The 26,729-nt window shown below is 42.0% G+C and overlaps 2 protein-coding genes across 4 annotated transcripts in view; one reads left to right on the plus strand and one right to left on the minus strand.

The window, feature by feature from the left end:
• ap1m3 (adaptor related protein complex 1 subunit mu 3) overlaps positions 1-8,548 on the plus strand; it is a 29,111-nt gene extending 20,563 nt beyond the window's left edge. The window contains exons 7-12 of the mRNA XM_023394496.2: positions 310-452; positions 814-885; positions 1,162-1,320; positions 2,960-3,085; positions 3,926-4,001; positions 6,975-8,548. Of these exons, the coding sequence (XP_023250264.1) occupies positions 310-452; positions 814-885; positions 1,162-1,320; positions 2,960-3,085; positions 3,926-4,001; positions 6,975-6,997 (599 nt within the window). The 3' untranslated portion in view covers positions 6,998-8,548. The remainder of the gene's footprint in view (positions 1-309; positions 453-813; positions 886-1,161; positions 1,321-2,959; positions 3,086-3,925; positions 4,002-6,974) is intronic.
• Positions 8,549-11,481: 2,933 nt separating this feature from the next.
• Positions 11,482-24,478, minus strand: tmem125a (transmembrane protein 125a). 3 transcript variants are annotated; one of them, XM_023394490.2, is made up of 3 exons: positions 24,119-24,478; positions 18,891-19,577; positions 11,482-13,876 (listed from the first exon to the last, which is right to left on the minus strand). In XM_023394490.2, the coding sequence occupies exon 3, from the start codon at positions 13,420-13,422 to the stop codon at positions 12,724-12,726; it is 699 nt and encodes a 232-aa protein (XP_023250258.1). In that variant the 5' UTR covers positions 13,423-13,876; positions 18,891-19,577; positions 24,119-24,478; the 3' UTR covers positions 11,482-12,723. The 3 variants fall into 3 exon arrangements, with proteins under 3 accessions (XP_023250258.1, XP_023250256.1, XP_023250259.1); XM_023394488.2 differs by having other exon boundaries at positions 18,039-19,577; XM_023394491.2 differs by lacking the exon at positions 18,891-19,577.
• Between the last annotated feature and the right edge of the window lie 2,251 nt (positions 24,479-26,729).

Consider the following 26,729-nt stretch of genomic DNA (forward strand, 5'->3'; position numbering starts at 1 on the left):
TGTGTGTGTGTGTGTGTGTGTGTGTGTGTGTGTGTGTGTGTGTGTGTGTGTGTGTGTGTGTGTGTGGCAGCTAAATAATAGTTCAGTGGGGGGACAAGAAGAGGGCAGATGGATTTGGTAGCACACTGCGCGTACAGTGTGTTGTGTGTGTGTGTGTGTGTGTGTGTGTGTGAGAGAGAGACTGAGTGAATGTTTGTCAGTCATCATTACCTTGACCTTGATTTCCCCAAGGCTGCGTGGAAAGCTCTCAATCTTTTTTTTTTTTTCTGTTTTGTGTATTGTTTGTGCGTGTGTGTTTGTGTGTGTCAGGAGAGAAGAGTAAGACAGTGGAGCTGGAGGATGTGAAGTTCCATCAGTGTGTCCGTCTGTCACGCTTCGAGAACGACCGCACCATTTCTTTCATCCCACCTGATGGCGAGAGCGAGCTCATGTCCTACCGCCTTAACACTACAGTGAGTAGGATACACACACACACACACACATCTGCTCATATACCATCACAAGAATGTTTATCCTTATAATATTTTTATCCTTGCACAAAACATATCATGAAACAATGTGATGTTCATTTACACTGTCTACACGTAGTGATGCTGATCAGAGACTGACCGACTGATAGACATCATCACGGATCTGTTTCTAGCCTGTGCACATATACAGTACATGTATTGCAGGTTTAAGTGTGTGTTTAAGTGCTTGTGGCAGTGGGAATGTTAAAGAGCAGTGGTAAAAGTCACTTATACACACATTGTGTTGTAGTGATGCACTTCAGCGCGATGCTCACCCCTCTGACCTTGCCCCCCCCCCCGACAGGTGAAGCCTCTCATATGGATCGAGAGTGTGATTGAGAAGTTCTCTCACAGCCGTGTGGAGATCAAGGTGAAGGTAATGATGAGTGACACACAAACATAAACACACACATACAGCACAGGGGACTATGCCCTTATTCACTCGTCTAGTCCCTTCACTCCAACGTATTTAGTATTTATGACGGATGCATCTCAGGCGGATCACAGCTCACCATCTGTTTGATGCAGCCACACACGCTTAAAAATAACAAGCTGCAGCGTGCATAATGATGTGAACTTGGATGCGTATGCTCTTTTTTGTTGTAAAGGTTTCAGGTGACATTTGAACTCTGTCCTCTGTCGCCCTCTGCAGGCTCGGAGTCAGTTCAAGAGTCGGTCCACTGCCAACAACGTGGCCATTATGGTGCCAGTGCCCAGTGATGCTGACTCACCCAAATTCAAGACCAGCACGGGCAGCGCCAAGTGGGTGCCTGAGAAGAGCGTGGTGCAGTGGAACATCAAGTCTTTCCCTGTTAGTGAGCCTGAAATACATGTTGACGCTGCAGAACAGTGCTGCCTTGTTTCCATCACTATCAGGTTTTAATGACAAAGACATGATACATCACATCTACAGAAGTTTGAAACAGTTCCAGTGTTGATAATGAAGTTGTGTTGTGACAGGCAACACAACAAACAGCAGTTTATCACGTTATGATCAACTTCCCTACACACACACACACACACACACACGCGCGCACACACGCACACTAATTTTTTCAGCTTCAGTTCCCATCTCAGAAAAAATAGTTCCTCAAAAGAAAATGTCAATGCCTTTTTAAAAACCTCATAGACCATTAATTCACTTTAGGTTCCTTTATCTGTCAAGTTCCGATATCTCCTCAGTAATTCATTACACCTTCAGCTTGTCAAGGAGGGTTAAGAACTGCCATTACTGGTGACACACCGTTATTCTGCAGAACATTTTTCTCCATCACGTCGACCTTTGAATGCTGTAAAATTACGTATTCTAACAGGAAATCACAGTTTACTTGTAATGTTTGATGGCGTTTCGAGGAAACAAATATAAAGCAGCGGTTTTAATGTGATAAGAGAGAGATAAACACACTAATCCACCGTCCGTCGGTCTTCAGCTCTGTCCTTTTTTTTTTTAAATTCTTCTACAAAAATCACCCGTTCTTAATAAGGGGAGTGTAGAAAGCTTTTAAAAATTACTCCATTTACTAGAAAGGATAATAAGGTTTTCCACCAAATCTGTTTAATGGCAGCTAAAATGATAGTTCAGCAAAGGAGTTTTTGTATGAAAGTGGTTTTTCAGCTCGATTTTCTCAATCAGCTTCTTATTATGGCAGACAGGACTCTACATGAACACACAATACTCTGCCAATGTTCAACAGCTGTGGTTATTTCCATGGAGAAAGCTTCTGTATTTGTTTTTGTCTGAGCTCTTCTCACTGATTTGAAGTAGGCAGGGCTCAGCTGGAAACGAGTGATGTCACACACCTACAACCTTTGAAAACAATTATTACAACTGGTGGGTTGTTTGCTTTTATTACCAGACCACTGCCAATCAAAGCTGATAAACCCACACCTACACAACTGGGATAATTTGTCATGTTTTAAACTCTAACTTTGTTGCTCATTCAGTCACGAATTTTAACTGTTAAAGAGAAAATAGTGGCTTGAAACCAAAGTTTCATGGGTTTTAAAGTCAAAAATGGTAACTGATTTCCAGCAAGTAAAACAAACTGACAAACTCACAAACTGAGTGTTCAGATAATGTGTTGCACAATCATTGGAACAGACAATGATTAACCTGTTTTATGTTTTTATGGCCTAGATATGTTTTGCAAATGATAAAATCCCATAAATGGATGTCTGATTCACCCTGATGTGACATGGGAATTGTCTCACATTGCCATGAATATAAAGTTTGTTTTGATTTTGGACAAAACAACCGTGCATTAATTGGAGTTCGATGCCTGAGAACAGAATTCATCAATCACATAGAACCGTTTAAACTCGAAATTGAATGTTTTAACTGACACAGTAACAACACTGGCATTTTCTCTTTTCTATTTGTGTGTGCGTGTGTGTGTGTGTGTGTGTGTGTGTGTGCATGTGTGTGTGTGTGTGTGTGTGCGTGTGCGCAGGGTGGTAAGGAGTACATTATGCGAGCACACTTTGGGCTTCCCAGTGTGGAGAGCGATGAACTGGAGGCCAAGAGACCAATCACAGTTAACTTTGAGATCCCTTATTTCACTGTGTCTGGAATTCAGGTTGGACCCTTTTTTTTTTTTAAATCCTAGTTTCTTGTTTGACCACAGTTTGAACAACGCACCGGTTCACATTCACACGTGGCTGCACTGGGATGAGAATGCAAATGGTTGTTACTAATACTAGACTAAACAGATAACTTATTAAGTCTTCTCACATTCCTGCAAGTTCCTGTTGTTTAAAATCCCCTCATACACTTCGTCACAGCTCAGGGTGTAAATCTTCACAATGAAACAGAACTGACACAAAATGATAATTTAAAAATAAATATATACTGTGTGAAATATATATGATTTTACCCACTTCAGTGTAAGAAACTTGGGTTGCTTCAGTTTTACCTTCGTACATTTCATCGCTGCCCTGTGAAAACCATGCATCTCCAAAATGAAACCTCTTACTTTTCAACACTGTGAAATTCAGTTTTACTTATAATCAAATCAGCTTTTGAAGGGGCTATTAATCTGTGGTTTCTTGCTGGGAGCCAGTGGTGCTGATTGTCACTTGACAAAGAGCTTTGGCCATCGATGTCTTTATGATTCAAGAAGTTGTAATACATTCTCTGCACTACATCTTAAGGGCAGATTGGAGGATACAACAAATCACAAATTACCTTCAAAAGAAATAGAAGAAGAAATATGAATCCCATCAGTTTATCTGAAAAATTCAAAAATCACAGTTGGAGATACGTGGTTTTCACTGGACAACCATTATTTACATCTGCGATAAGTGAGCTGCTGGGAACATAGTGAAGCAAACACAGTATAACCAGTACAGATGATGTTAGTGTGTGTTTGTGTATCAGTGAGTGAAATAACTGCATTTAACCTGTCTGCGTTTCTCAGGTGCGTTACCTAAAGATCATAGAGAAGAGCGGTTACCAGGCGTTACCGTGGGTGCGCTACATCACACAAAGTGGAGGTGAGAAAATAACACACTGAAATACACACGCACTGCCAATTTGAGATTGAGTTTCGATAGGGATGCACTGATCTTATGTTTTTCTCTCTCAATAACGTTACTGATCCATCTGTAGATTCAGAGTACCTATCTGATTCTAGCCCTCTCTTCTTTCCACATTTAAAAACTGTACATCTCAATATGTGGAACTCATTCTGGTTGTTTTTAGGTAACATGAGATCAGGGATTGTGGTGGTGCTAAAACTCAAAGTTGCCATAAGTGACTGAATGATGAGTGTGGAAGAAAGTGTTATATGAATTGGTCAAATCCAGTGGATCAGACCCCTGCATCCCTGGATTTAAAGCATTAAATAAAGTTCACAGAGGTAACATTGACACTCACTCAACACCCCTCACCCAATGCAAGCGCAGATTTAAAAATAACAGATACTGACCACAGCACTTTTACAGAGAAGTTTATGTTGTTTAAAAAGCAGGATGGTTCCAAGTCTGAACCCGTCAGCAAGTCAGAGGTTACCCTGAGGTTAACTGTGATGTTTTCCTGGTGAGAGCAGTGTCAGAATCGGTCTTTCTTCATCACTATTCAGTGTGTGCCCCAGGAATGAACCCAGCTGTGTAACATCCATCATATCCATTACCTGGCTCTATCACCATGAACCATGGCCTCAGGGGCTCAGAGTGACACCACACAGGATGCCAGGGATAGACACTTTACAGGGCTTCTGGCTCGTGGCGCAGAATTCTTTGTTCAGGCTGGGGTAAAATGCTTGTTGTCTAAATTTGTACAGGGCTACTGTAAAGTCGAGGCAGTCAGGTTTGTTTAGCAAAGCTAGTACCTGGGGTCTCTTTAGATTGAACCGCTGCCCTGGGAATTAATCCGACTGCATCACATTCATCAAACTCAAGGGTGACACCAGAGGAGACAAGGACTGAAAAATGTTTGAGTGTTCGTGAGATTTGAACTTGCGATTTCACCTTAAAAATATATTGAAATGTATAAGCAAGCAATATCTTAACTTAAACACATGCTTGACTGTTGGACAGATCATTGCATATTGCCACATTAAAGCAACAGTATATTGATGAGACTGCAGCAAAAATCCTTCTTACTAGCTCACTTGTTTCAATGGGGGGCAAATGGAAATGATATGGAGATGAAGCCCAATACCTCCACTGAACCTCTGCCAGAAACCCTTAAGTTTCATACCTGCCATATACCCCAGGAATGAACCATACTCTGTTACATGAATCATATCCATTACCTGGCTCTGTCAGGTACGAGTCAGGTGCTGAGCAGGTTGAATGATGCCACGGAGTGCCAGGAGGCTCCCAGGGTGGCACTCAGCTAACGCCAAGGTGACTGTCACCATGCTGTAACATCAGCAAGGAAGCAAGAGAGAGAGAGAGAGAGGAAGGAGAAGGACAAAAGATGAGCACGAGCTAGAGAACGAAGAGTGATGAAGTTAGGGGGGGCGGGAGAGGAGGCTATCACCTTTCTCTTACCGTTTCCATCAGCAGCGCGGGGAGGGAGGGGCAGAGGGAGGACGGGGGTGATCACATTTCACTCAGCACTACACACAGACACACTCACACTGATTAAACAATACCCTGATACTGTAGACGGACCGTGCTGACTTATTAATGAGCGATGAACAGGCATTTAGCCGTCGCACTGTACAGCAGAAAGCGACGACTTCACTGTCAGACACGGTCACTGCTCAGAAATTGATCAGGCACCATCACGCTCCAGCTGATAGACTGCACTCATATATAGTGAAATGAACACGCAGAGCTCTGCTAATCAAGCATGGATGTTTACATAATATTATTGATATAACATGATTTTGGATTGGGAATTGACGATATGTTCATAATTGGAAGCAAAGCGTCTTCAGAGGGTTTAATTCACTACATGGGCAAAAGTAAATGTCCAATCATTAAATCCTTATGTATTTGTTTAACATAAAATCTAATTCCAAAACTCATGGACGTTAATCTGATGCTACAACAGCTGCGCTCCTCTGGAAGGGCTTTTGACAAGACTGCAGGGATTTGTGGCCATTAAAGCACAAGAAAATTAGTCTCTCATTTAGCATTTCTGTCATCAGTCTTTGTGAAAAAAATGACGTATTCCTGGGGTTTACTGTTCACTTTCATAGCCAAATTGGCATCCACTAAAAGACGAAAGTGGCTATTAGAAAGAAACACTCACGACCCCTCCACTCGCTCATGGACTCGCCTCTTCTGTGGAGCCACAACGTTTAACCTACGAGATGAAATGGTGGTTGTTGAAGGCCGCTAAAATCAGACCAGCTGAGTAAACAACAGCATTTGGACTAAACAACTTTTATAAAAAGGCTTCGATCTTTTTATTTCTTTGTGTTATTACAAAAACCAGTGTGATTATCAGTGAGGTTTTCTTACATGGATGTACCGGTTTCACCTCTGCTCTCTATGGGCCGGGCTCAGAGGGGCGCCGTCATGTTGAAATCGGAGCGGGTTTTCCCAATATTGTTTCTACAAAGTTGAAAACATGGAATTGTCAAAAACTATTATTGTTTGACGTTCAAACCATACACATTCTTGTGTACTTTTTATGTACACGAAAAGTATGTGTGGAAATTCTTGTCCATATATTTTGGGCCATATAAACTTACATGTTATTGAACAACCTTGGCTATATATGATAATTCAGTACATCTGATTTTGCTAATTGAAGATGGCTGTATTACTAATGCTGAAAGTCATAAAGGATCATTTTCTTTTGGAAAGACTCTTCAGAGTCTACAACTTAAGTAAATTATTGTATTAAATACTGGTAATATGATTTAGTAGAGTGGCACTACAGCTAGTATTAGTGCAAATCTTGTTTAGGGATTTAATGGGGCTTATATTGGCAGTGATGTGATGTGCAAAGGGTGATGAGTGGAAGAAAGCTGTGTGTTAATGCTCTGCTGTTACATTTCTTGGCAGATTACCAGCTCCGGACAAACTAAAGGGCACAGATGCTGCTAGACGAATGGATATTTTCTCTCTCTGTCTGTTTCCTCTCCCTTCCTCTCCTCCTCTCCTCTCCTCTCCTCTCCTCTCCCCTTTTCCGGCTCCCCGTCTGCAATGGACAGCAGAGGACAAGTGCAGGAGGACACATGAAATTTTTCTCCACTCTGAGCGGAAACAAGACATCATCCCCTCCTCTGAGGACTCACTCAGCTCAGACAGGAAAGGCTGTGGCATCACCTCTGACCTGTGATTCTTTCTTTTTTTGTAAGGGTTCCTCAGGACTCCAGTGAAATGTTTTAATATGTGAATAATGAACTGATAACTTTGTGACACTGTCTGGTTCTGCCAAGCTCCCATTTCCTCACTTTTGATGTGATATTACTTGAGAAGAATTCAGGAAACAACACATTATTTTTAATGTAGTTTTCCTCAGAAAGAAAAAAAAAAACATACTCAAACATAGACTTGAACGAAGCCTGATCTATTTTGAGTTCTTGGCTTTCTACTGTGCAACATGAGTATACAGTAACTGTGATGGGTTATTGTCAGTTCTTATTTCACAAAGGACCATGATGATGATCAAAAGTGTGCCATGTACTGCAGCCGAGAGATTTCTCTTTTCTTTTAACCACTATACACCACATCCTGGCAAATCTCTCAGCACCTTTAACTGTAAGGGTTTTGTCCTTAATATCCACTTTATTACCCACATACATTATTACTCAGTTGCTCATCCTCCTCCCTCTCAAAGGCATATATCAGAACCTCTATAATATACATTCATTGCCTATGTGTCATCACCTTTAGCACTGTGAACATAATCCCCAGTGCACGGAAACTAACACCAGCGACCAGATCGATGACTAATAAGGCACAATATTGTCAGAGGCGTTGGCAGTGTAACGCAGTACTGTCGACACACTCCCACGGGGCCTGTAACCTTGTCCTTGTGTTCGAAATCAGCTTCGAGGCAGAGACTGAAGGAATGAGCACAGTGTAGACTTTTTTTGTCATTTAGTTATCTGTTGTTTATACTGTACTAGTTAGTCTCCAGTGGAAAATGCTTTGAAGGGCAAGAAAAGTGGGTTCAGGAAGGGGGATGAGACAAAAGTAAAATAACCTGAAGGGATTTCTTTTTCTTTGCAGAATCTCAGAATATTGACAGTATGTTGAGGTGATCGTTTTTTCATGACTTTTTAAAAAATTTTTATATATACTGTAAGTCGACCTCTGCGGGCCTCTGCTCTTCTTCAAAGCAGTTTGTGGTGCAATTCACTCCCTCTGTTGCGCATGCATTGCACCACATCAGTTCAGCTGCACTGCCAAAAGAGAAGAGAGTCCTGAGTCATTTTATTGCATCGCTGCTGTTAAAGAACAAAAACCGTCTGTTACAATCAATCCATTTTCCTGTGTGCGACATGTTTCAGACACCAATGAGGATTTTTAATAAGTGTATGTTGTTGTGTGTTTTCATTAATTTATCAACTACTGTTTGTCCATAGGAAGCAAAGGGATATATTTGGAAATAAATAATTTTTTGTACCGTGTTTTGAAATACAGTGGGTTTTTTTTTTTTTGTTTGTAAGAGAAATTTTTTATTTGTAGTTCCAAACAAGACTGCTTCACCAAATTGTGATGGATGAATAATATCATGCTCTGAAATACAGAGCATCAACAGTGTGATACAATGAATCTGCTATGAGCTCTGTATGAATATTTAACCCCAAATGTCACATACAGGAACATTTGAAAACCAAAAATGTCAAATTAAACGAAAGTTAGAGTTAAAATATTTAAAAGAAAATTTTCATTGAGAAGCTATAAACCTTTTTTGATGCATTGGTTGGCAATACCATTAAAGGAATTATTCACTTATTTATGTGTTTGCAGAGTTTAGCTTTGCCTTATAACTGGAAATGGGGGGAAAATTGTTTTAAAGCAAAGTTTCAAAAAAAGAAGAAAATCCACCTCCCAGCATCTGTAAAACACACTGATGAACGGAGGACAGTGACAAAATGTTGACGCGTGCTTGACTTTCACGCCCCTCGATAGACAGTCTTTAAATTTAATGTAGCCTACCTTTTACGCAATCGCAATTACTGACTAATGTATAGTCCCAATCAAGCTTCAGTGTCCAAATCCACGATTGCAAGAGAGATATACAGTAGGCCAGCTATAGGGTAAGTCAAACGGGGTCATACATCATCATCAACTACAGCAGATTAATGCCACTTCCCATCACAAATATACTGTGATATGGATGGAAAAATACTTCACACACACATTTCATATACTAAACATATAGTGTCAGTTGGGGAAAAACATAAAATTTCATGTGGACTTACAGTACGCTATATGAACACATTTTCTGTGGTTCATGTTCTTTGTGTTCAGATCTTTTCACTATCTTGGCCTGTCAGAAAAGCTCTGAATCCTCCCACACAGTTGTCTGTCCTCAGTATCACACCTGTCTCCCTCTTCGCTCTGCGCACCTCTTCTTGCTGTCATGCATGGAAACACAACCTGCTACTGCTACGGTGTACTTCAGGTCAAAAGACAGATACATGTTAGGAGGGATTACAGGATTTAAACATGTGATGTAAAAAAAAAAAAAAAAAAAAAAAAAATGCAGCATGAGCCTTGCTTTTTTCCTGTGTGTGTGTGTGTGTGTGTGTGTGTGTGTGAGAGAGCGAGAGAGAGCGAGAGAGAGAAAGAGAGAGTGGTGCTAGTGTATACCAGTCCCTACAGTTTGCTGCCTTGTGCATTGTGCCTTCAGTTTGCTGTCCGTCATCACACCAACAATGGTTAACTGTGTGACCCCTTTTGTCTCAAGGCAATAGGCTGTGCGTATGTGCAGACAGATAAAGAGGCGTGACTGACTCACACACACACAAACACACACAAATGAAACACAATGCAGGACCTTTTCCAAGCTTCTTCTGTGAGGTGATGTTAGGAATTACTCTCAAAGGCTTTGGAAACATTTCACAAACACGAATGACCTTCATTTGCCACACTGCAGTTTTTTTTTGTTTGGATCTTAATAGCGTGAGAATAATTTGAACTGAAAAAATTTTGGGGCATTTCAAAGTGAATGTTTTAACACCCCTGGAAACAAATAAGACCCAGTAATAATGCAGCAGTGTCAGCATACTGTAAATTCACCTAATTCGGTGAAAGATGATTAAGCACATTGACAACCTAGTTCAAACATTTGCAAGTGCATTGAAATTCTATGACTGGCCATGTTGATGTAATGGATTTAATTTCACTGATTTTTCCTCCAACAGTCATTTCTCCCTCTCTGCTTTGTGGGGAATGATAATGCGCTGTGGTCTGAGCCAAAAATACATCTAATAAATCAGAAGTGCTACGACTACAACTGTCACCTCCAACCACAGCCCCATGCTGAAAATAATGTCATGTTTAGAGAAGTGTGCTGAGATTCAACTTAATCCTTAAATAAAGTAGCTGATGTGCAGCCATCTTTCTTTCACTTTAGTGCTTCAGGGATTTAAATACATTTTAATTAATCTCACCAAAAAAAGGAAAAAAAAAAAAAAAAAAAAGTCAAAGTCTATATAATTGTGCTGCTGATTCATCCTCTTTTTCTTTTGGTAAATTTGGCCCTCGTTTCCTGTTTTCCCAAAACCATCCTGTAAAAGGATCAGTTTCCCAGAATCATTAGAAATATACAGTATAAAGCTGTGCGATCTTTGCCATGGATAGACAGACTGCAGATCCCCTTCTTCTTGCACTAGCATGTATAAAGCTGCGTTTGTTAACTTTTAGCCAGTCGGGAGCAAAAGACAAACTGACAGCTACAGTACCACATTATCACTAGCTCGTGAAGATGTTTGGGCTTATTTGTTAGCACGCACAACACAACACTTGTCTTCATAAAGACAGTTTCACGTCATCTTGTTAATTGTAAGTCATCCAAACCTTTTTCAGAACCTACCCAGCAGAGTCTCTAGCATCAGGTATTACAAGTGGACTTTGACTTTGATGTATTTCAGTGTTTCAAAATTAAAGTAATTTAATTACAAAAAAAGCAAGTGTCACATGCTGAACATGTCCATGCTTTGGTGAGCAAACTATATGTCATCAAACTGCCTTTATGGACCGTTGCCTATTTATACATTCAATTATAAAGTTGTTTTTCTGCTCATCTGAACAATATAAGTATTTATAGTATTAACCCTCTCTTTACTCTGTGTTTTGGTTCCCACCAACTCCTGAGGTTGATCAGCCGCTCTGTAACTTCCCTGTTTTCCAGTCGGTGCTGGGTAGAGGTTGATGGGAACAATGAGACTCAACCTTGTAGTACAAACAATGAGCTAAGAGGCTAAAAAACTCAACAGAGCTGAAGAGTTGAACTGTGAATTGCCATGTTACATTACACGCAGTCAAGTGATCCAGTGTTAATATAAAAAATATAGAAGGACGCAGGTTAAAGGAAAACAAGGCGCCGCAAGAGTGACAGTTAAGACAATACTGTGTTGATGCACAAGACCACAAATTATCCATACATTCTAAAGTGCTGTGATATAATTCACCAACAATCATGTCGTCTTCTCATGTGTACAGGCAGCCAAATATTACAGTCTGTCACAAACACCACAGTCCTACTGCATGAATTATGATAAATTATTATTAAAGTGAGGAAAGAAATGAGATCAGGAGAAGCCTCGTGTCTATTGACCATCCTCAGTTTTACCCACAGTCAAATTCATCAGCTGCACATTTTCATAACTTCATGTGAACATGGACAGAGTGAGGTCGGTATATAAATTACAAATGAATTTAAAAAGATTACTTTTTTTTCTTTATATCCACCTTGTCCCACCTATCTCCATTCAGCTGGTGCTCTTATCCATGACAGCTCACAATCACAGAGCAGAGTGGTCCGATGTGTGGTCCAAGGGCACTTTGACAGGATACATGTTTATCACAGATACATTATACACACCAGTTTGTAAATGGCCCCTTTAACCACAACCTCATGTCACCTTGAGTTGTCTGTGGGCTCACACTTCTTACAACTTTATGTTTATAGATCATCTGAGATGATTTTATTAAAATCAAATGAGGCCACTGTAGACTATGCCCCCACCACAGATCTTTGTTAATTAATTCCACACTGCGGAACCTATCTGGTAACAATAACATCAAACACTTCTCCCTTTACTTTCAGACGTGTCTCAGCTAAAATATGTGCTTTTCATCTGACTGAATCTCCCTAAACACAAGCCAAATCAACATTTTTTTGTTCTTCTTGTTTTGCATGCTTTTGTGCTGGTGACCTGCATACTAACACTGCCTCTGCTGTGCTGCCACAGGCGCCGATCTTTTGGCATTTAGTCTCATGTAAATGGTGCATGATTTACAGTGTGTAAAAAAAATTGCTGATTTGAACTTTCAAATATCTCTCACATGTAAAATACACACCACTGCCCCCTGACTTTCAGCTGCATTGTAGCAATCAATTCTTCTTCAGTGTTACTCTTCGATCTTATCATCCTTACTGTGGGATTTCACTGCTCATCGACAACATCCTCACCGAGCAGATAACACAAAGTCAACTGAATTTGTCTCACACACACTGATCAGCCGGTGACCAAGCTGAAGCATGTAAAGAGTGAATCATGTGTCTGCTAATGTGTGGGCTAATTTAGCTGAGCAAGGGGGCCAAAATACACAGTCTGAGTGTGGTTATATCTCATATGAGGTTAGCCAGACTGGAGGTAGTCTCTCTGCGAGCCTGGTGGTCCATGTGTCCAGAAACGGTGAAGATATTCAAAACCCGGTCCACCAGCCTTCGTCCGTGCCTTGTCCTCTCTAGCAGGATCACCACAACAGAGTATATCCCAACGCCCACAACTGCGGCCCCCCCTCCAGCCAGCAAAACCACCCCAGAGATGTACATGTCATTGAGGGCTTGGCCAGGCTTCGGCATGTGGTTAGCCAGGGCCAGATGCAGTAGAACCCCTCCACAAATCAACAGTGAAAGCCCCGTAATCAAAACCACAAGGAGGTCAGATAAACCACCGCTTTTTAGCATGTCAATCCGCCGTCGGCTTCGGACGCAATTCATGTCCTGCACGGCCGAGCTGAGCAGTTGTTTGAGCAGGACTCCCAGGGCTAGCAGACAGAGGGCCGTGCCCGCGCCCAGCCGCCATTCGCTCGAGACGCTGGTGGTGGTGGAGAGAAGTCCAACTCCTCCCAGTCCACAGCCCAAGATTAGGAGAACAGCCACACAGTAGCAGAGCAGAGACTTCCCTGGATCTCTGAACCACCACAGCTCCACCTGCTCCTCCAGGATGCTGTGTTGAATTTGAGCTGGGTCTGCTGGTCCGTTTAGGCCCAATTCAGGGCCTCTGGGGCCCCTCAGGGGGGGAAAGTTATCCAGTTCAGGCATCCTAATGCCACTCCCAGCCTGTTGAAGAGGGACGCCACCACCACGATGTCCAGGTAAGAATCTTTCAGTCCTTATGTCATTTACCAAGAGCTACCACCAGTGCAGCCACCAGTTTTAGGGCAGTTGCTCCTTATATATCATCTGAAAATCAACTGTGACTGGAGCTGACGGCAAATCTACAGAGGAAATGAATATAATGCACCAAATGTCATAAAACACTTGACTGAGCTCAGTCTATTGTGTTTCATCCGCCCTGGTCTGTATACCAAGGTTCAGCAGTGCTTCACAAGTCAGTTCAGGGCTCTTGCTCCTCTGAGAATGAAAATGCTTAGGGCTCACACTGACTGGATACAGAGAGGAATCCAAATCGTCCGTACTACATCAGCATCCGAAGCAAAGAATCCAAGCATCCACAGAATTTCCAGTTTGACTTTTGCAGAGTGGCAGCGGTCACCTGGAAGAGAAGACAGATGAGGATGTATCAGGGTTTGTACAGTGTGTGATTCCACCTCCAATCTACTCAGTATTGAAGGCTTATTTGCTGTGTGACTTTGACCCAGCAGCTCAGTGAATCCATATCAATATGTCCCATGTGATGCGACTTATTCAAATGCTATTAAGAAATATAAGATAGAGTAATGCATTAGTGCAATAGTGCAATACAGGCAGCCCTGTGACAGACTGGCGACCTGTCCACGGTGTACCCTGCCCTCGCACAATGTCAGCTGGGATTGGCTCCAGCCCCCCCCCACCGCGACCTTATAAGGATAATCGGTATGAATAATGGATGGATGGATGGATGGATGGATAGTGCAATAGGCGAACAAGCTTGTTAGTTGTGCTCCAATAACTTGTTGATCTTTTGCGTTGGGATTTCAAGGGACTGTTTAACCAGCTGGTTTCCGTTTTGTCCATCTGAGCTGAGTTACATCAAGTTACACAGAGACTGGTTTTACTTGAGTGCTAACTTTTAACCTTGGAAGATGTGACTGTGCAAGCCAAATAGCACAAGGGTAACTTCGCACCAGCTAAAAATCCTTTTATTGGACTAAGTTCAAGTGGTTGAAGTTCTTATCTTGCTGCAGCGATGAAGTAATTGACGCACAGAGTTTGTCGACCATCATCACTCTGGTGTGATTACAGCTGCTTCATCTACCATTGAAGCAGTGATATTCAGCTTGGTGTGAAGTTACTCTTTAAAATTCTCAGTTTGTCAGTTTATCTCTGCAGTGCGTGGTGGATAAAAATCCATCAAATTAAAGATGCAGACACACACACACACACACACACACAGTTTCTCTGAATAACGAAAATTGTTGATGTTTTTACTATGTAAAAAACTTGGTGTGCTGACACTGGCAACCTTTTCTATCTCTCATTATCACTATGCTAATGAGTTGCCACTACAGAGGCGGCTGGATAAAACAAGCATCAGCTGGCAATAGAATAAACAATGTCCATCCACACACGCACACACACACACACACACACACGCACAGACACACACGCACACACACACACACACACACGCACGCACGCACACACACACACACACAAAATCAAACAGCTAATGCACAAATGTAAATTTTCTCCATCTCATCCTCCCAAACACACACCCACAGCAGCTCACTTGATGAATCCTCCCTTTTGAACTCTCCAGCACCTTAAGTCCAGTTAATCTTCTTTCCTCCCCTATGTGTGTGGATTGTCTACACTGTACTGTTGCAGTGTTGTAGTGTTGTATGCTTTACCACATATCAGGTAAAGACTCATAATACCTGACTCTGTTTACTTCCTCACGCTCTCCTTCTTCAGTCTTTACCTTACCTCAGCATATTGAATCTCTCTACTGGAGTTTGTAACCTCATCACACCCTTCATAACACAATCATGTAAACATATACAGCACACGCACGCATACACACACACACACACACACACACACACACACACACACACACACACACACACACACACACACACAAACAAACATCCTCAAGGTTATGGCTGGCGACAGCTTGTCTTTAAAAACCTGTCAGCGGCTTTATTTCTATCAAAGTCAGCAGTGCGCGGAACAAGCCCGACGCCCCAACACAAGCTGACAGGAGTTACAGCTTGTCCTCACTGGCCGTGGATTTTGCTAACACAAACACTGCTCTGCAAAATAAAAAAATATGTCAGTCTGAGCGAGGATAACATGATCTCGCATTCAGTCTAGAAACTTTGTGGCACCTCTAGAAACCTTTTCAAAAGAAGTGACAGAAACGTTTCTATCAGATATACTGTACACCCCCCCCCCCCGCATGCCTGTTTAGAAAAGACTATATACTAAATGTAAGATCACATTTCATATTAGTGTGGACAGGTATTGCCTTGTACAGAGGCAGAGCAGTAACACGGTGACATGGAGAGATATGAGGTGCATACACAAGGTGTGAAATGAAGAGTGAGGTAATTACAGCAGAGGAGGAGGGGTGTTTATTGGCAACATGCTGTTCTGGAAGCTTTTCACATTTGCGCGCACGCCGTGTGTGTGTGTGCGTGTGTTTTTCAAGAGGGAATTGTTGTAAATAAGTAATAGAAGGTGAAGATATGAAAAGCACGTGTGTGTTGGCTTGTGTGTTGATTTACTTCTGATGTGTGCATGTATATGTTTCATACAGAAAGAAATAGAAAGCTGCATTTGTGTGTGTGTGTGTGAGAGAGAGAGAGAGAGAGAGAGAGAGAGAGAGAGAGAGAGAGTGTGAACGAGTGTGTTTGTTGAGTCACTAATTAATCCCAGCTGGTTTGAGCTCAGTGTCACTGACAGGTAGCGCCACAGAAATAGCACTGTAATTGAGGTGTGTATCTCTATGTTTTTTTGTGTCTGTGGTTTACGCGCCAAGGGTGTTAAGGTGACAAAAACAATATGTGCAATACTCCACCACCATCCAAACCTCTTTCTTATTAAGGTTTTGAAAATATCACCTTTCTTCATACAGTACAAGTCTGTGAAAGATCATTTTCTGTTTCATTAGATGGCTCACAGTGAAGTGTAGCTGGGAAACAACTGGGTGATAGAGCGAGAGGCGATGGCATGCAACAAAGATCATAAGATGGAATCAAAGCCGTAATGACTCCAGTATATCTTACTCCATGTTGTGTTTCTCATACTATGATCCCACAGACACGCACACACACAGAGCCGCTGGACTGCGTCTGCCTTTCCTCTTTTATCACTTATATGACCTCTAGACTCTATATCAGCCGTGTCATACTGGCCTCATAAATATCTTTACAAAAGCACTGACTCACTGCTTCACTCTCCACTGGTCTCCTTTTAAATGATAGAAAACAGGTACAGAGGCACAACAATTTACACAACTCCACACAACTCAGTTCTTTCAAGGACCACAGCCCTCTAGTAATCTGGAATTAAAGTCACTAAAGATCTCTTTACACTGTGCAATCCTGGGCCATCCAAGAAACCTGGTCAAATCTTTGCTCATTGATCCAAAACAGGAGTCCTTGACGGCCAATTTGGAGCTTTGGTAACCAAAACAATTTCAGAAATGGAAGACTTTATTAGACCCATCTTGCCGGACGTGATGTGTAGTAAATTTACATGATCATTGTTGTTGCACAGTAAAAAGACACCTTTAGTCAGTAATGAACCATTTCAGTCCTTTACACCTGTGCACTAAAACCATCCATCCATCCATCCATTATCTGTACCGCTTATCCATGCAGGGTCGTGGGGGGGCTGGAGCCAATCCCAGCTGACATTGGACGAGGGCGGGGTACACCCTGGACAGATCGCCAGTCCATCATATAGAGACAAACAACCACTTGCACACACATTCACAACTATGGGCAATTTAGAGTCGCCATGGACTGTGGGAGGAAGCCGGGGTCCCCGGAGAGAACCCACAGCGGCGCAGGGAGAACAAACGCCCGGGATTCGAACCCAGAACATTCTCGCTGTGAGCAGCACTGCTAACCACTGCACCACCGTGCCGCCTGCACCAAAACCTTCTGTACATTATGTATAACGCTTAATTTTCACACCTTAGCTGTGAATGTTCACACTACTCCCACAAAACTCTTTGCATATTCATGAAATACAGATGCTAAATATATGTAATATAATAAATAATATATGGACATGGATGATTCACTTTTTCCCTTCATTTGGCCCAATTAGGGAGAATCAGATTAACTCATCAAAAAACAATGGTTATATCAACATATTTCACTTTCTTAAGTATCTCACAGAAGTTATAGAAAGCTGCACAAGTGGTCATTATCACAATTTATTTGAAACAGATACTGAGAACATCCTGAATTGGCTTCTTTTAAGTGACAGGAATAATAAATGTGTCCAGGATGCTCAGCTCTGCACCGAAAAACTGAAGTGACTGAAGACAGGCTGACGTTAACGGTGCAAACACTCTCTGTTATGCTAATGCGCTGAGAGCGATGATGAAAAATCCCAAAGATAATCATAAACCTCGGACACAGAGCATCATTCTGCCTGTGTTCGCTCAGGGTGTCTGCCTCCTTCCATGTTTTCAGCCTGCAAGGTCGCCAGAGGAGCTGTGCTTTGGAGTAAAAAACACTCTACTGCACTCCAATTACCTGGGAAGCTTTGGGACTCCGGTATTCCCCCCTCTGTTATGTTGGCCCGCTGAATTCGTTTCACCGGCCATTAGTGTCTCATTTTATTGTTTATGTGGGGTTCTTTTCAAAATTGGTTGTCTGGCATTGTATGCTAATCAGAATGCCGGTCAGCAGAGTGGGATGGAAGACGGCAGCAACATCCAGTGGAAGTGGAGAAGCCAAAATCTTGCTTGTAAAAATTCAGTTGGGATTTTTAGTCAGAAGAGTGAAACTGCAGATGCCCCGACACGAGGTGGATGTTTGATCAGTTAGCAGAGGTGCAATGCAGGATGCTACAACTTAGATGAAGGTATACAGTACATGTACACGCAAGGAAGCTCTGACTGGAGCCCCATATGAAGTTCCTTTTTACTGTCAGTCAAAAGCTTTTTCTGCTTTACTCGGGTGAGGAAAGCACAATGAAAAAAGCAGCTTGCTCACTGTAAAAAAAAAAAAAAAAAATTCCTGCTGCCTGTTGATTTGCATGTTAAAACAGTAATATTTTTGACAGCGATTGCAGCTTTTCTTACTGTAATTCATGTAGATCACAGAGGCCAGGGGAAAAAGGAAGCACAGAGCTTAGAATGAAACTTTTGTGTTGTTTGGAAAAACTTCAGCGACACTTTTGAGTGTGGAGCGGGTTTTCCTTCAGCATTTTTAGATCCATCTTCTTGTGGTTTCCTGTTTCTTTCAAATGAGCTTTTCTATATTTAGAAATTTGTCAATGTTTGCATCCTCTCCTCTCCGCACAAGCTAAATATTCAAAGCAAAAATATGTCAGGCACAATTTAGAGGGAAAAAAAATGAGGTCCTTCTGGTCCTGCTGCTTACTTTCCTGCTGTGTGGGTTTTTATCCCAGGGCCTCGGGTTCGGCTGAAGGGGAGTCCATGGGAGGCTGGGTGATGTGTTGCTGTGGTGACAAAGCAATACTCTCCTCCTCTCTTCTTCCTGTCTCCCCCTGCTGACACTCACCCCCTCTCCTCTAGTCAGGCGTTGATTCTCTTTGCGTCCCCACAGGCAAAGAGAGGGGTCAGGGTTGGCTCCATCTGTCTATGTGATGGGCATCGGTGCCAAGCGCCACGGGGGCTGGAGGGAGAGGAAAGAAGACTCGTGTGGAGTGGGAGGGTAACGGATGTTTCTGAGCTGTCATCTGGGACTCTGAATGGGGCAGAGGCTGAGGCTGAAGCTGGGGCTGGGAAGAGGGAAGGGGCTGAGAGAGTGAGAGTAGGATAGGGATAAGGGAGTTAAAGGAGAGGGGGCTGAGGATGGAGGGAAAAGGCCTGGGGGCAGGGATAGTGCTGAGCCTTCACTGCTGTTCTTAGGGTTGCAAATGTGGCTAGCAAAGAGAAATGATGCTGAATAGGTCTTTATACAGACAAGCTGGATCTTTCTTTCTTCTCTACAGTCACAATGGACAGCCGAGGCAACCAGGGAGCCTCACTCTGTTCGGAAACAGTGAGGAGACAAAGGCTGAGTCAGTGTCACTGTCCTCACTCTGTCAGGGATCACAAGGAAAACCTAAGGCAGAAAGAGAGAAAGACAGACCTTTACATCAGCTTCACAGACTGTACTGTAAACTCGCCCCTATGGCTCCTCTTAGCAGGGCTTATCTATTTAGTCCTTCCATGTTCTGCTCTACCCGTGAATTTCAGCGTATATATCTGTCCAACAGCAAGTGCATCACTTTGTTCAAATCTCAAAGATATTTTGTTGCCAGAAACTGCTGTGTGATTATCATCCTGATTTACGGGCTTAATCAAAATGAGCCACTTACACGTAAAGAAGGAAGGAGACGCACAGATGTGCCTCTCAACTGGAACCATTTAGATGTTGCAGCCACAGACTCTACACATGGGGCGCCTGCTTAGACCACTACGCTGCACGACGCCCCGATCCGTTGACTCTTTATTGAACACCATCATCAGGTTAAAATACTTATACTTCAATTTATGACCAAATCTAAACTAGTTACATTCTTGTCAATCACTTAAATGGTTAACAAAGTAAACATTATATGCGTCAGCATAGTCATTGTGAGCATGTTAGCATGCTGCATACAGACCGGGCTGTAGATTCTCTAGGAGACTTAAACAGACCCTTCCCATTTGCCTGGATCCTTTCAGGTGGTTTAATTCCACCATTTCTGAGCAAGCTCATTTCTGAGCTTATGGCACAGCATCACCCCGACCAGCACGACCAGCCAAGACCTGCCCCCCTGACACCTTATCCACACACAAACACAAACACACACACTCATCTCCATCTGTTTTCTCTCCTATCCTGTCTTATCTCCCCCCCAGCCCTTCACACCTTCCTTCCTTTTCTTCTACCTCACTCCTCTCCCCCTCCGTCTCACCACCAGTGCTTCTTTATCTGGCTAACTTCTTATCTCTCCTGTCGGCTGTCTGCTCTGGTGTTTTGGTGTTGGGAAGAGAGATGTGTGCACAGGGTGGGGAGGATTAGTTGTCTTTGCCACAGATCTCCCTCTGGCTCCAGGTAAAAAGGCTGCCTGTTGCAAAGCCCCTGTGGCATAATGCATGCAAGCACATACATATACACAGCGTGCTGCACCTGTGTTTACACCGTTTTCTCCGCAAGATTCTGCTGTTTCTACGCCAATCATTCCTTTCCATTCCATTTCCTATCCATCATTCCCATTCCATCAGAAATCCACCTATTCATCAGCTTCAGTAAAAAATGTGTGACTATTGTTAACCCCCAACACAAACCCACATTAACAATACAGGTCCAGATAATCAAAACATGATTCACAAAAATGCACAGAACACATTTTCAATCTGTTATCTAATATGGCATATGGCATTTCCCCCTTTTTAAATAGAGCTTCCTCCTCTCAGTGGTGGCACCGCTGCTGTTGACAAAAATGCAGCCCAGCCCAGTCTAGCTCAGTTTAGCACAGAGTGTGTGTGGACCCCATTCAGCCACGTTTCTACAGCAGGAGCCAAATGGGGCTCTTAAATGCTGGGCCCAATTCAAAATGGCTTGAATATTTCTGCTTCCGTCAAATACTCTCCATTACTAAACAAGAGCAAAGAAACTTTTTTTTTTTTTTTCTGGAAGTTGGAGGAAATGAACTGAATGATGTGCATAATGACTAAGCTGTGTGATAACCCTCTTGGTCCCTGCATTGGAGGAGTGACTGTTGATTAAAAAAAAACAAAAAAAAACTCTGGGCAGCCAGTTGCTTTTCTCTGTCGTGCACAGCTGCAATATTAAAACGCTAATCAAATCACCAATTAACATGCTGCTCCCCTTCTGCTTCACTCCTGCTGACGATGGGAAAGAGGCTACCTTTTCTTTTTTTGTATCAGTCTTTGTTTTTTTAACCCGCATCCTGTCCTCTTGTGGGTTCAGAGGGGATGTTCAGCATATTCTAATTTGATATTGGCTGTCTAGTGATAATGATTGTAATGAATGAGATGGCTGGCTCAGTGTCTGGCTATCCATTTTGTTTGTTGACTATATGAAGTGACATCTCTATATTGCAGCAGCACCTTATGATTTAGCCTAAAAGAACCTGGTGGTTTTTTTGTTTTAGCCACACAGATTGTCATGAAATTTTGCACAGTCATGTCCCCCAGAGGATGAAGCCCCCCTGACTTTGTTTCTGTTTAGTCTTTTTGTCTGGAGCATCACCATGAGGTTGACATTTGTAGTTTTATGTGAAAAATCTTGACAACTATTGAATGGATTGCCATTCCAGGATGCCCAGAGGATGATTTGTAATAATTTTGGTGACCTTTTAGGAAACACACTTATTCTTTTTCTTGCCAAGAGTTGGATGAGAAGATTGATACCACTTTCATGTCTATACACTAAAGCTAAAGGCTAGAGCCAGCAGCTGGGTAGCTTAGCTTAGCACAAAGACTGGAAACGGGGGGAAACCACTAGCCTGCCCTCCAGCCCCTTTAAAGCCCAGTAATTAACACATCATCTCTTTTGTTTAATTAGTACAAAAACCAAGGTGTAAAAGTGAAATAATTAGGAAGTTACTGGTCTAGGCCTATTAAGATAGCTGTTGCCTAGCAACTTGTTGACTGCAAAACTAATTACTTTCCCATCAGCTTCAGTTGTATTTTGTGTTTAGTGAACTAAGATAGTGAAAATGATAAACATACCCGCTTAAGCTAAGCATACAATCATTGTCAGCATGTACATATTAGCATGCTAAAGTTAGCGTTTAGGACAGCACAGGTGCTCAAAGCTGCTAGCGTGACCTCAGAGTCTTGTAATAAAAAGACTGCATTAAGCAGCTCAAAGTTATGATGACTTTCCTCGAAACAAAAATGTCTGTGTCTTACACCAACTCCCTCTACTGTATATTGAATTGGATGACTTGAATTGATTATGCTTATTGGTGGGTGTGTTTCATGCCCAGGGACAGACGTGGTCGTTCTAGCTGCTATCGACAACACACTACATGCCAGACTCTGTTTATCTGCTGACTGTGAAACAAAACGCCTCTCGGGGATATTTAAGATTCTGGCCGACTCTCTGCTCCACTCTGTGTCTGGCATCCATGTCACACACCTCACCGATACACAGCTCTCATATAACTCCTCCACTCTGCACGGTCACCCACAAACTCAATCACCGACTCACTTTGTTTGTCTCCTCCTGTTCTTTCATCCGGCGCTGTGTGTTGACTTGAGGCTCTTTCCTAATGAGGTCTATCACATGTTGTTTTCAGCCTGAGTTGTTTTTTAAATCTTCGACTTCTTCTTAAAAGATCTTTAAAGTGGGTTTAGTTCAGTGAGAGCGAAAGTGGTCTTTAGATTATAGTTACAACAGATCTGTATATGAGCAAAGTGGCACAGGGAGGTCATGCCTGGACAGTGTATTGATCCGTTCCAATCCCAATAACTTTAATACAGCATCAACGACACTTTCCCTCTACTGTATGTGGTTTATGGATTTTCCACAATGCAGCAAAACCTGACCTCTGACAGCATGACAGTAGCCCTGATGATCCACAATACATATGAGTCCTTCACTGTCACAGTATCTGCAACTGGTAACCGCAGGTCTTTCAGCAGGTGCAAAGGTCAGGGTGTGATACAATGTCAACACGGTTTATTTCCTTGTTTTTAACGGAAACTAAACAGCAGTTCATTCTTTTCTGAATACAAATCCTGAATACAAAAACATTATATTGTTGCTACTGAGGAACAAGTAGAACCTTATCCAGATTCCTATCATTTATAGATGCCTAATTTTCTCTTAGAAGTCACAATTAAATTCATTAGGATTACATGTGTTTAGAGGTTAATGCCTCTGAATCTAGATTCTGACGTGTTACTTCATAATGATTTCATATTCGGTTACAGGTAAGAACATTACACAGTCTGTGCTTGGAGAGCAAAACAGATTTGAAAAGTCTATTAATATTTCTTGTAGTTGAGCAGTAACTCCTCACAAACAACAAAGACTGCTTTTCATTTCAGCACTTTGGAGATCATGAGAGGAGTATGATGGTGTTAGACAGAGAATTACTAGATGGGATTCAGCCACATGGGCAAATCATCTGTCGTCTGTGAAAGAAATAAAATAAAAAATAAGATAAAAAAAAAAAAATCTTAATTTGAGATAAAAAAAACAAAAGTGGGGGAGGGAGCTTTAAGCAAGACACAAACATACTGAGCTGTAGGTATTTTTTTTGCAACAGTTAGTAAAAAGATATGTCATCGTAGCCTTTAATAACAGAAGACATCCAAGAACCCTTTTTTGTTATTGTGATAGAAGTTCAATATAAACTGATTAGGTTATTGATTACCAAATATGTAGCTGCATACATTTAAACAGGAATATTAATAGTCTTACAATTCAGTATCATCACTATTATTTTATTTACTATTTTTAATATTATTATTATTTTTAATGGGGAATTGGAAATAAGGAGATAATTTAGCTCCTAAAATTCCTCACAAATAAGTTTAAAATTAAATGAATAAAATTAAAAACTGTTTCATTAAAAAAGAAAAAGTTGTGACGGGGCAGTTTCTTTCTCTCTGTATCTGGTTTATCAGAAGCTTCCTTACCTGTGCGCTCAGTTCAGACTCGGTCTCTTGCTCTGCACCGTGCAGCTCTGCCCCTCTTTAATCTCGATTCCCGGTCAGTCTATACGGTTCCAAAGTCTCAGTACCTCCGGTCGCTGCCTGCCTTCATGCCTTTACCCCCTGTCGTTACAGAGAGCCCGGGGTCCAGAGCAATGCGATGGGAGCTGCTGTAGGTGCTCGGCTTCCTGCCTCCGCCCGCTCTGAAGCCCCACAGTCTCTCTGCCTCTCCACCGGACGGACTTTCCCCGTTTAATGCAGGTGTGGCCGCGCACGGCGGCAGGGGACGCCGATGGGAGGGGACAGAGAGTCGGTGGATCGACCTCCGCTCCGCCGTGGGTCCCTCGTGGGGACCCGCAGCACATGACACGGTGTATGACAGCGCTAATAAATAAATGCCACTGAGTGACTGTGATCGTATGAGCTGATGAGCTGAGAGCAGAAGTGGTTCAGCCAGTCCAGGGTCTCTAAGGAGGAAAGAAATGCAATTTGTCTCTGTGCTAGGCTCATCAATGAAGGCTATAGTGATCATTGATTGACTGATATAATATGAATATAGTCATACTTGATTACCACTAAGGTCATAGCATCTGGTCAACTTATTGTTTCCTTCCTATTCAGACACACAACTCTGTGATTTTGAGACTGATTTGTGACCTATCTCACCACAAAGTCTATTGGAGCTTTTAATCACATGATCCTCTCCAGCAGATGGAGTTTGTCCTGAAAGTGAAGATGTAACAATCGTAGTTTTCTGACAGACTGCCTCATCAGCTTTATCTGTGATACCTGCTTCTTCCTGTCTGGTCTCTGCGTCCAACATGTAATTCAGTCTTTGTGTTTTTAAAGGAGCCTCATATCTTTTAACCAAGAAATTACAAATTATAAACTGAATGTAAGACAACTTTATTCCTGTGTGTAACATTATGGAGATCTATGTTTAGAGGGTTTTTTTTTTTTGTCTAGTTTTTTTTATTTGATCATTTTGTTCCATAATCACAAATCTTATATTATTTTGCCATGGCAGCAGACACTGGGTGAGAAGACTACACCATATACAGTTAACTAGTATATCACACAACAGCATTTGCACATTTTTTTCACCTTTTCACTGCTACTAAAGATTTAATTTGAAAATTGAATCTATAGAATGTCTGACCCACCTACAGTATTTTGTTTACAATGAAAAAGCAACAACTGAGAAATGTTTTGAAATCTTTGGTATTTTAAGACATTTTTGCAGGGAAAAGCTATCAATCGATTATCACAACAAGTGCCATTTTTCTGTCGATCAGCTAATTAACTAATGTACCAACTGCTTCAGCTCGATATATGAAAGCGTTGGCACATGCCTTCTCATCTGTTGATCGTTCAGAATCTGGATGGTATTTGTTGTTTTTCCTCAGTTTCAGCGGCTTCCTTCTCCTCCATCTCTTCAGGTTTGATATTTTCATCCTCTTCAGGGCCACGATCCAAAATTAGATCAAGTGCTTCATTCACAGTTAGTCACTTGCAGATTGTGCTGCCACAGAATGGCATGTGCAGACAGAGAAGTCTTATTTATAGACCAAAGCTACAAGAACTGATCAGTGGAGTTGCGTTACAATACTGTGAGAGCGTGAATGTGGAACTGCAGCTCAATGCAAGAACTCTATATGTTGTTATTTGTACATTACTGTGCTGTATGAACATCAGTTTGTGCATCAGTATGCAAACCATTTCAACGTTTTAGAGAAAAAAAAACATCTTCAAAGTTCATTCTTGTAATAAATGGCCTCCCTGTGGCATAACACATTGATCATGGCATCTCTGACACAAGGGCTGTTATTGATTCATTTTATTTGGACCGCACATCCATTTGCCTCCTCTGTAGCCAAGTGATACACCATAACTGGGCTAATGTAAAAAATAACATTTCATTGCCTGTGGTGAATAAACCTGTAGAGTAAATTTAAAAGTGTTTAAATCCAAAAATGGAGGTGGGAGGATGAAGGCACAGTCACTCTCACTGTCAGTCGTGGTCAGAATACATGAACACAATGCAAGTTTGAGTACAGTGTTTCATTTTAGCCAGCTCTAGACCATCGTAAGCCCCCCCCCCCTTTTATTTCCATTTAATGTTCATCTTTGTTCATGATGTCTGATATTTGAAAGAGCAGCAATTTTGTTTTTGTTCTCGCCTATGACCTTGACTGTGAGTTCAGACTACACATCTTTAAACATGATTACCGTCTGACTTGGTCGCACGGCACTCCGTATGATCTTTTTTGTTTTGAGTATACTCTGGCCTTCAGTCTCTCAGTCGACAGTGCACTACCTCATGTGCTGCATGTTGGTTATGGAATATGTGGTTTTGAGGAAGTTGTGAAAAGCAGCTTCCTGCTCTCAGCAAAGCACAAGTTAATGTCAACTTGTGGGTGATTTGTCACTTGTAAGCCCTGTGGAGTGTCAGGCAGGCCGAGATAAATATAAAACTATTTTTGGAATGTGTCGTTCCAAAAAAAAAAAAAAAAAAAAAAAAACATTTTCAAAAACATGATCTGATATTTTGTAAGCAGTGTGGCGCTGTCGATCCAGTCAGTGCACTCACTCAGAG

Source organism: Seriola lalandi, unplaced genomic scaffold (assembly GCF_002814215.2).
Source record: "Seriola lalandi dorsalis isolate HSWRI2012SDOR001 ecotype SW California unplaced genomic scaffold, Sedor1 jcf7180002054949, whole genome shotgun sequence".
Taxonomy (NCBI): Eukaryota; Metazoa; Chordata; class Actinopteri; order Carangiformes; family Carangidae; genus Seriola; species Seriola lalandi.

What these genes read in the sequence shown, in the direction of transcription:
- tmem125a (XM_023394491.2), bottom strand. Translation starts at nt 13,422, where the DNA reads ATGCCTGAACTGGATAACTTTCCCCCCCTGAGGGGCCCCAGAGGCCCT.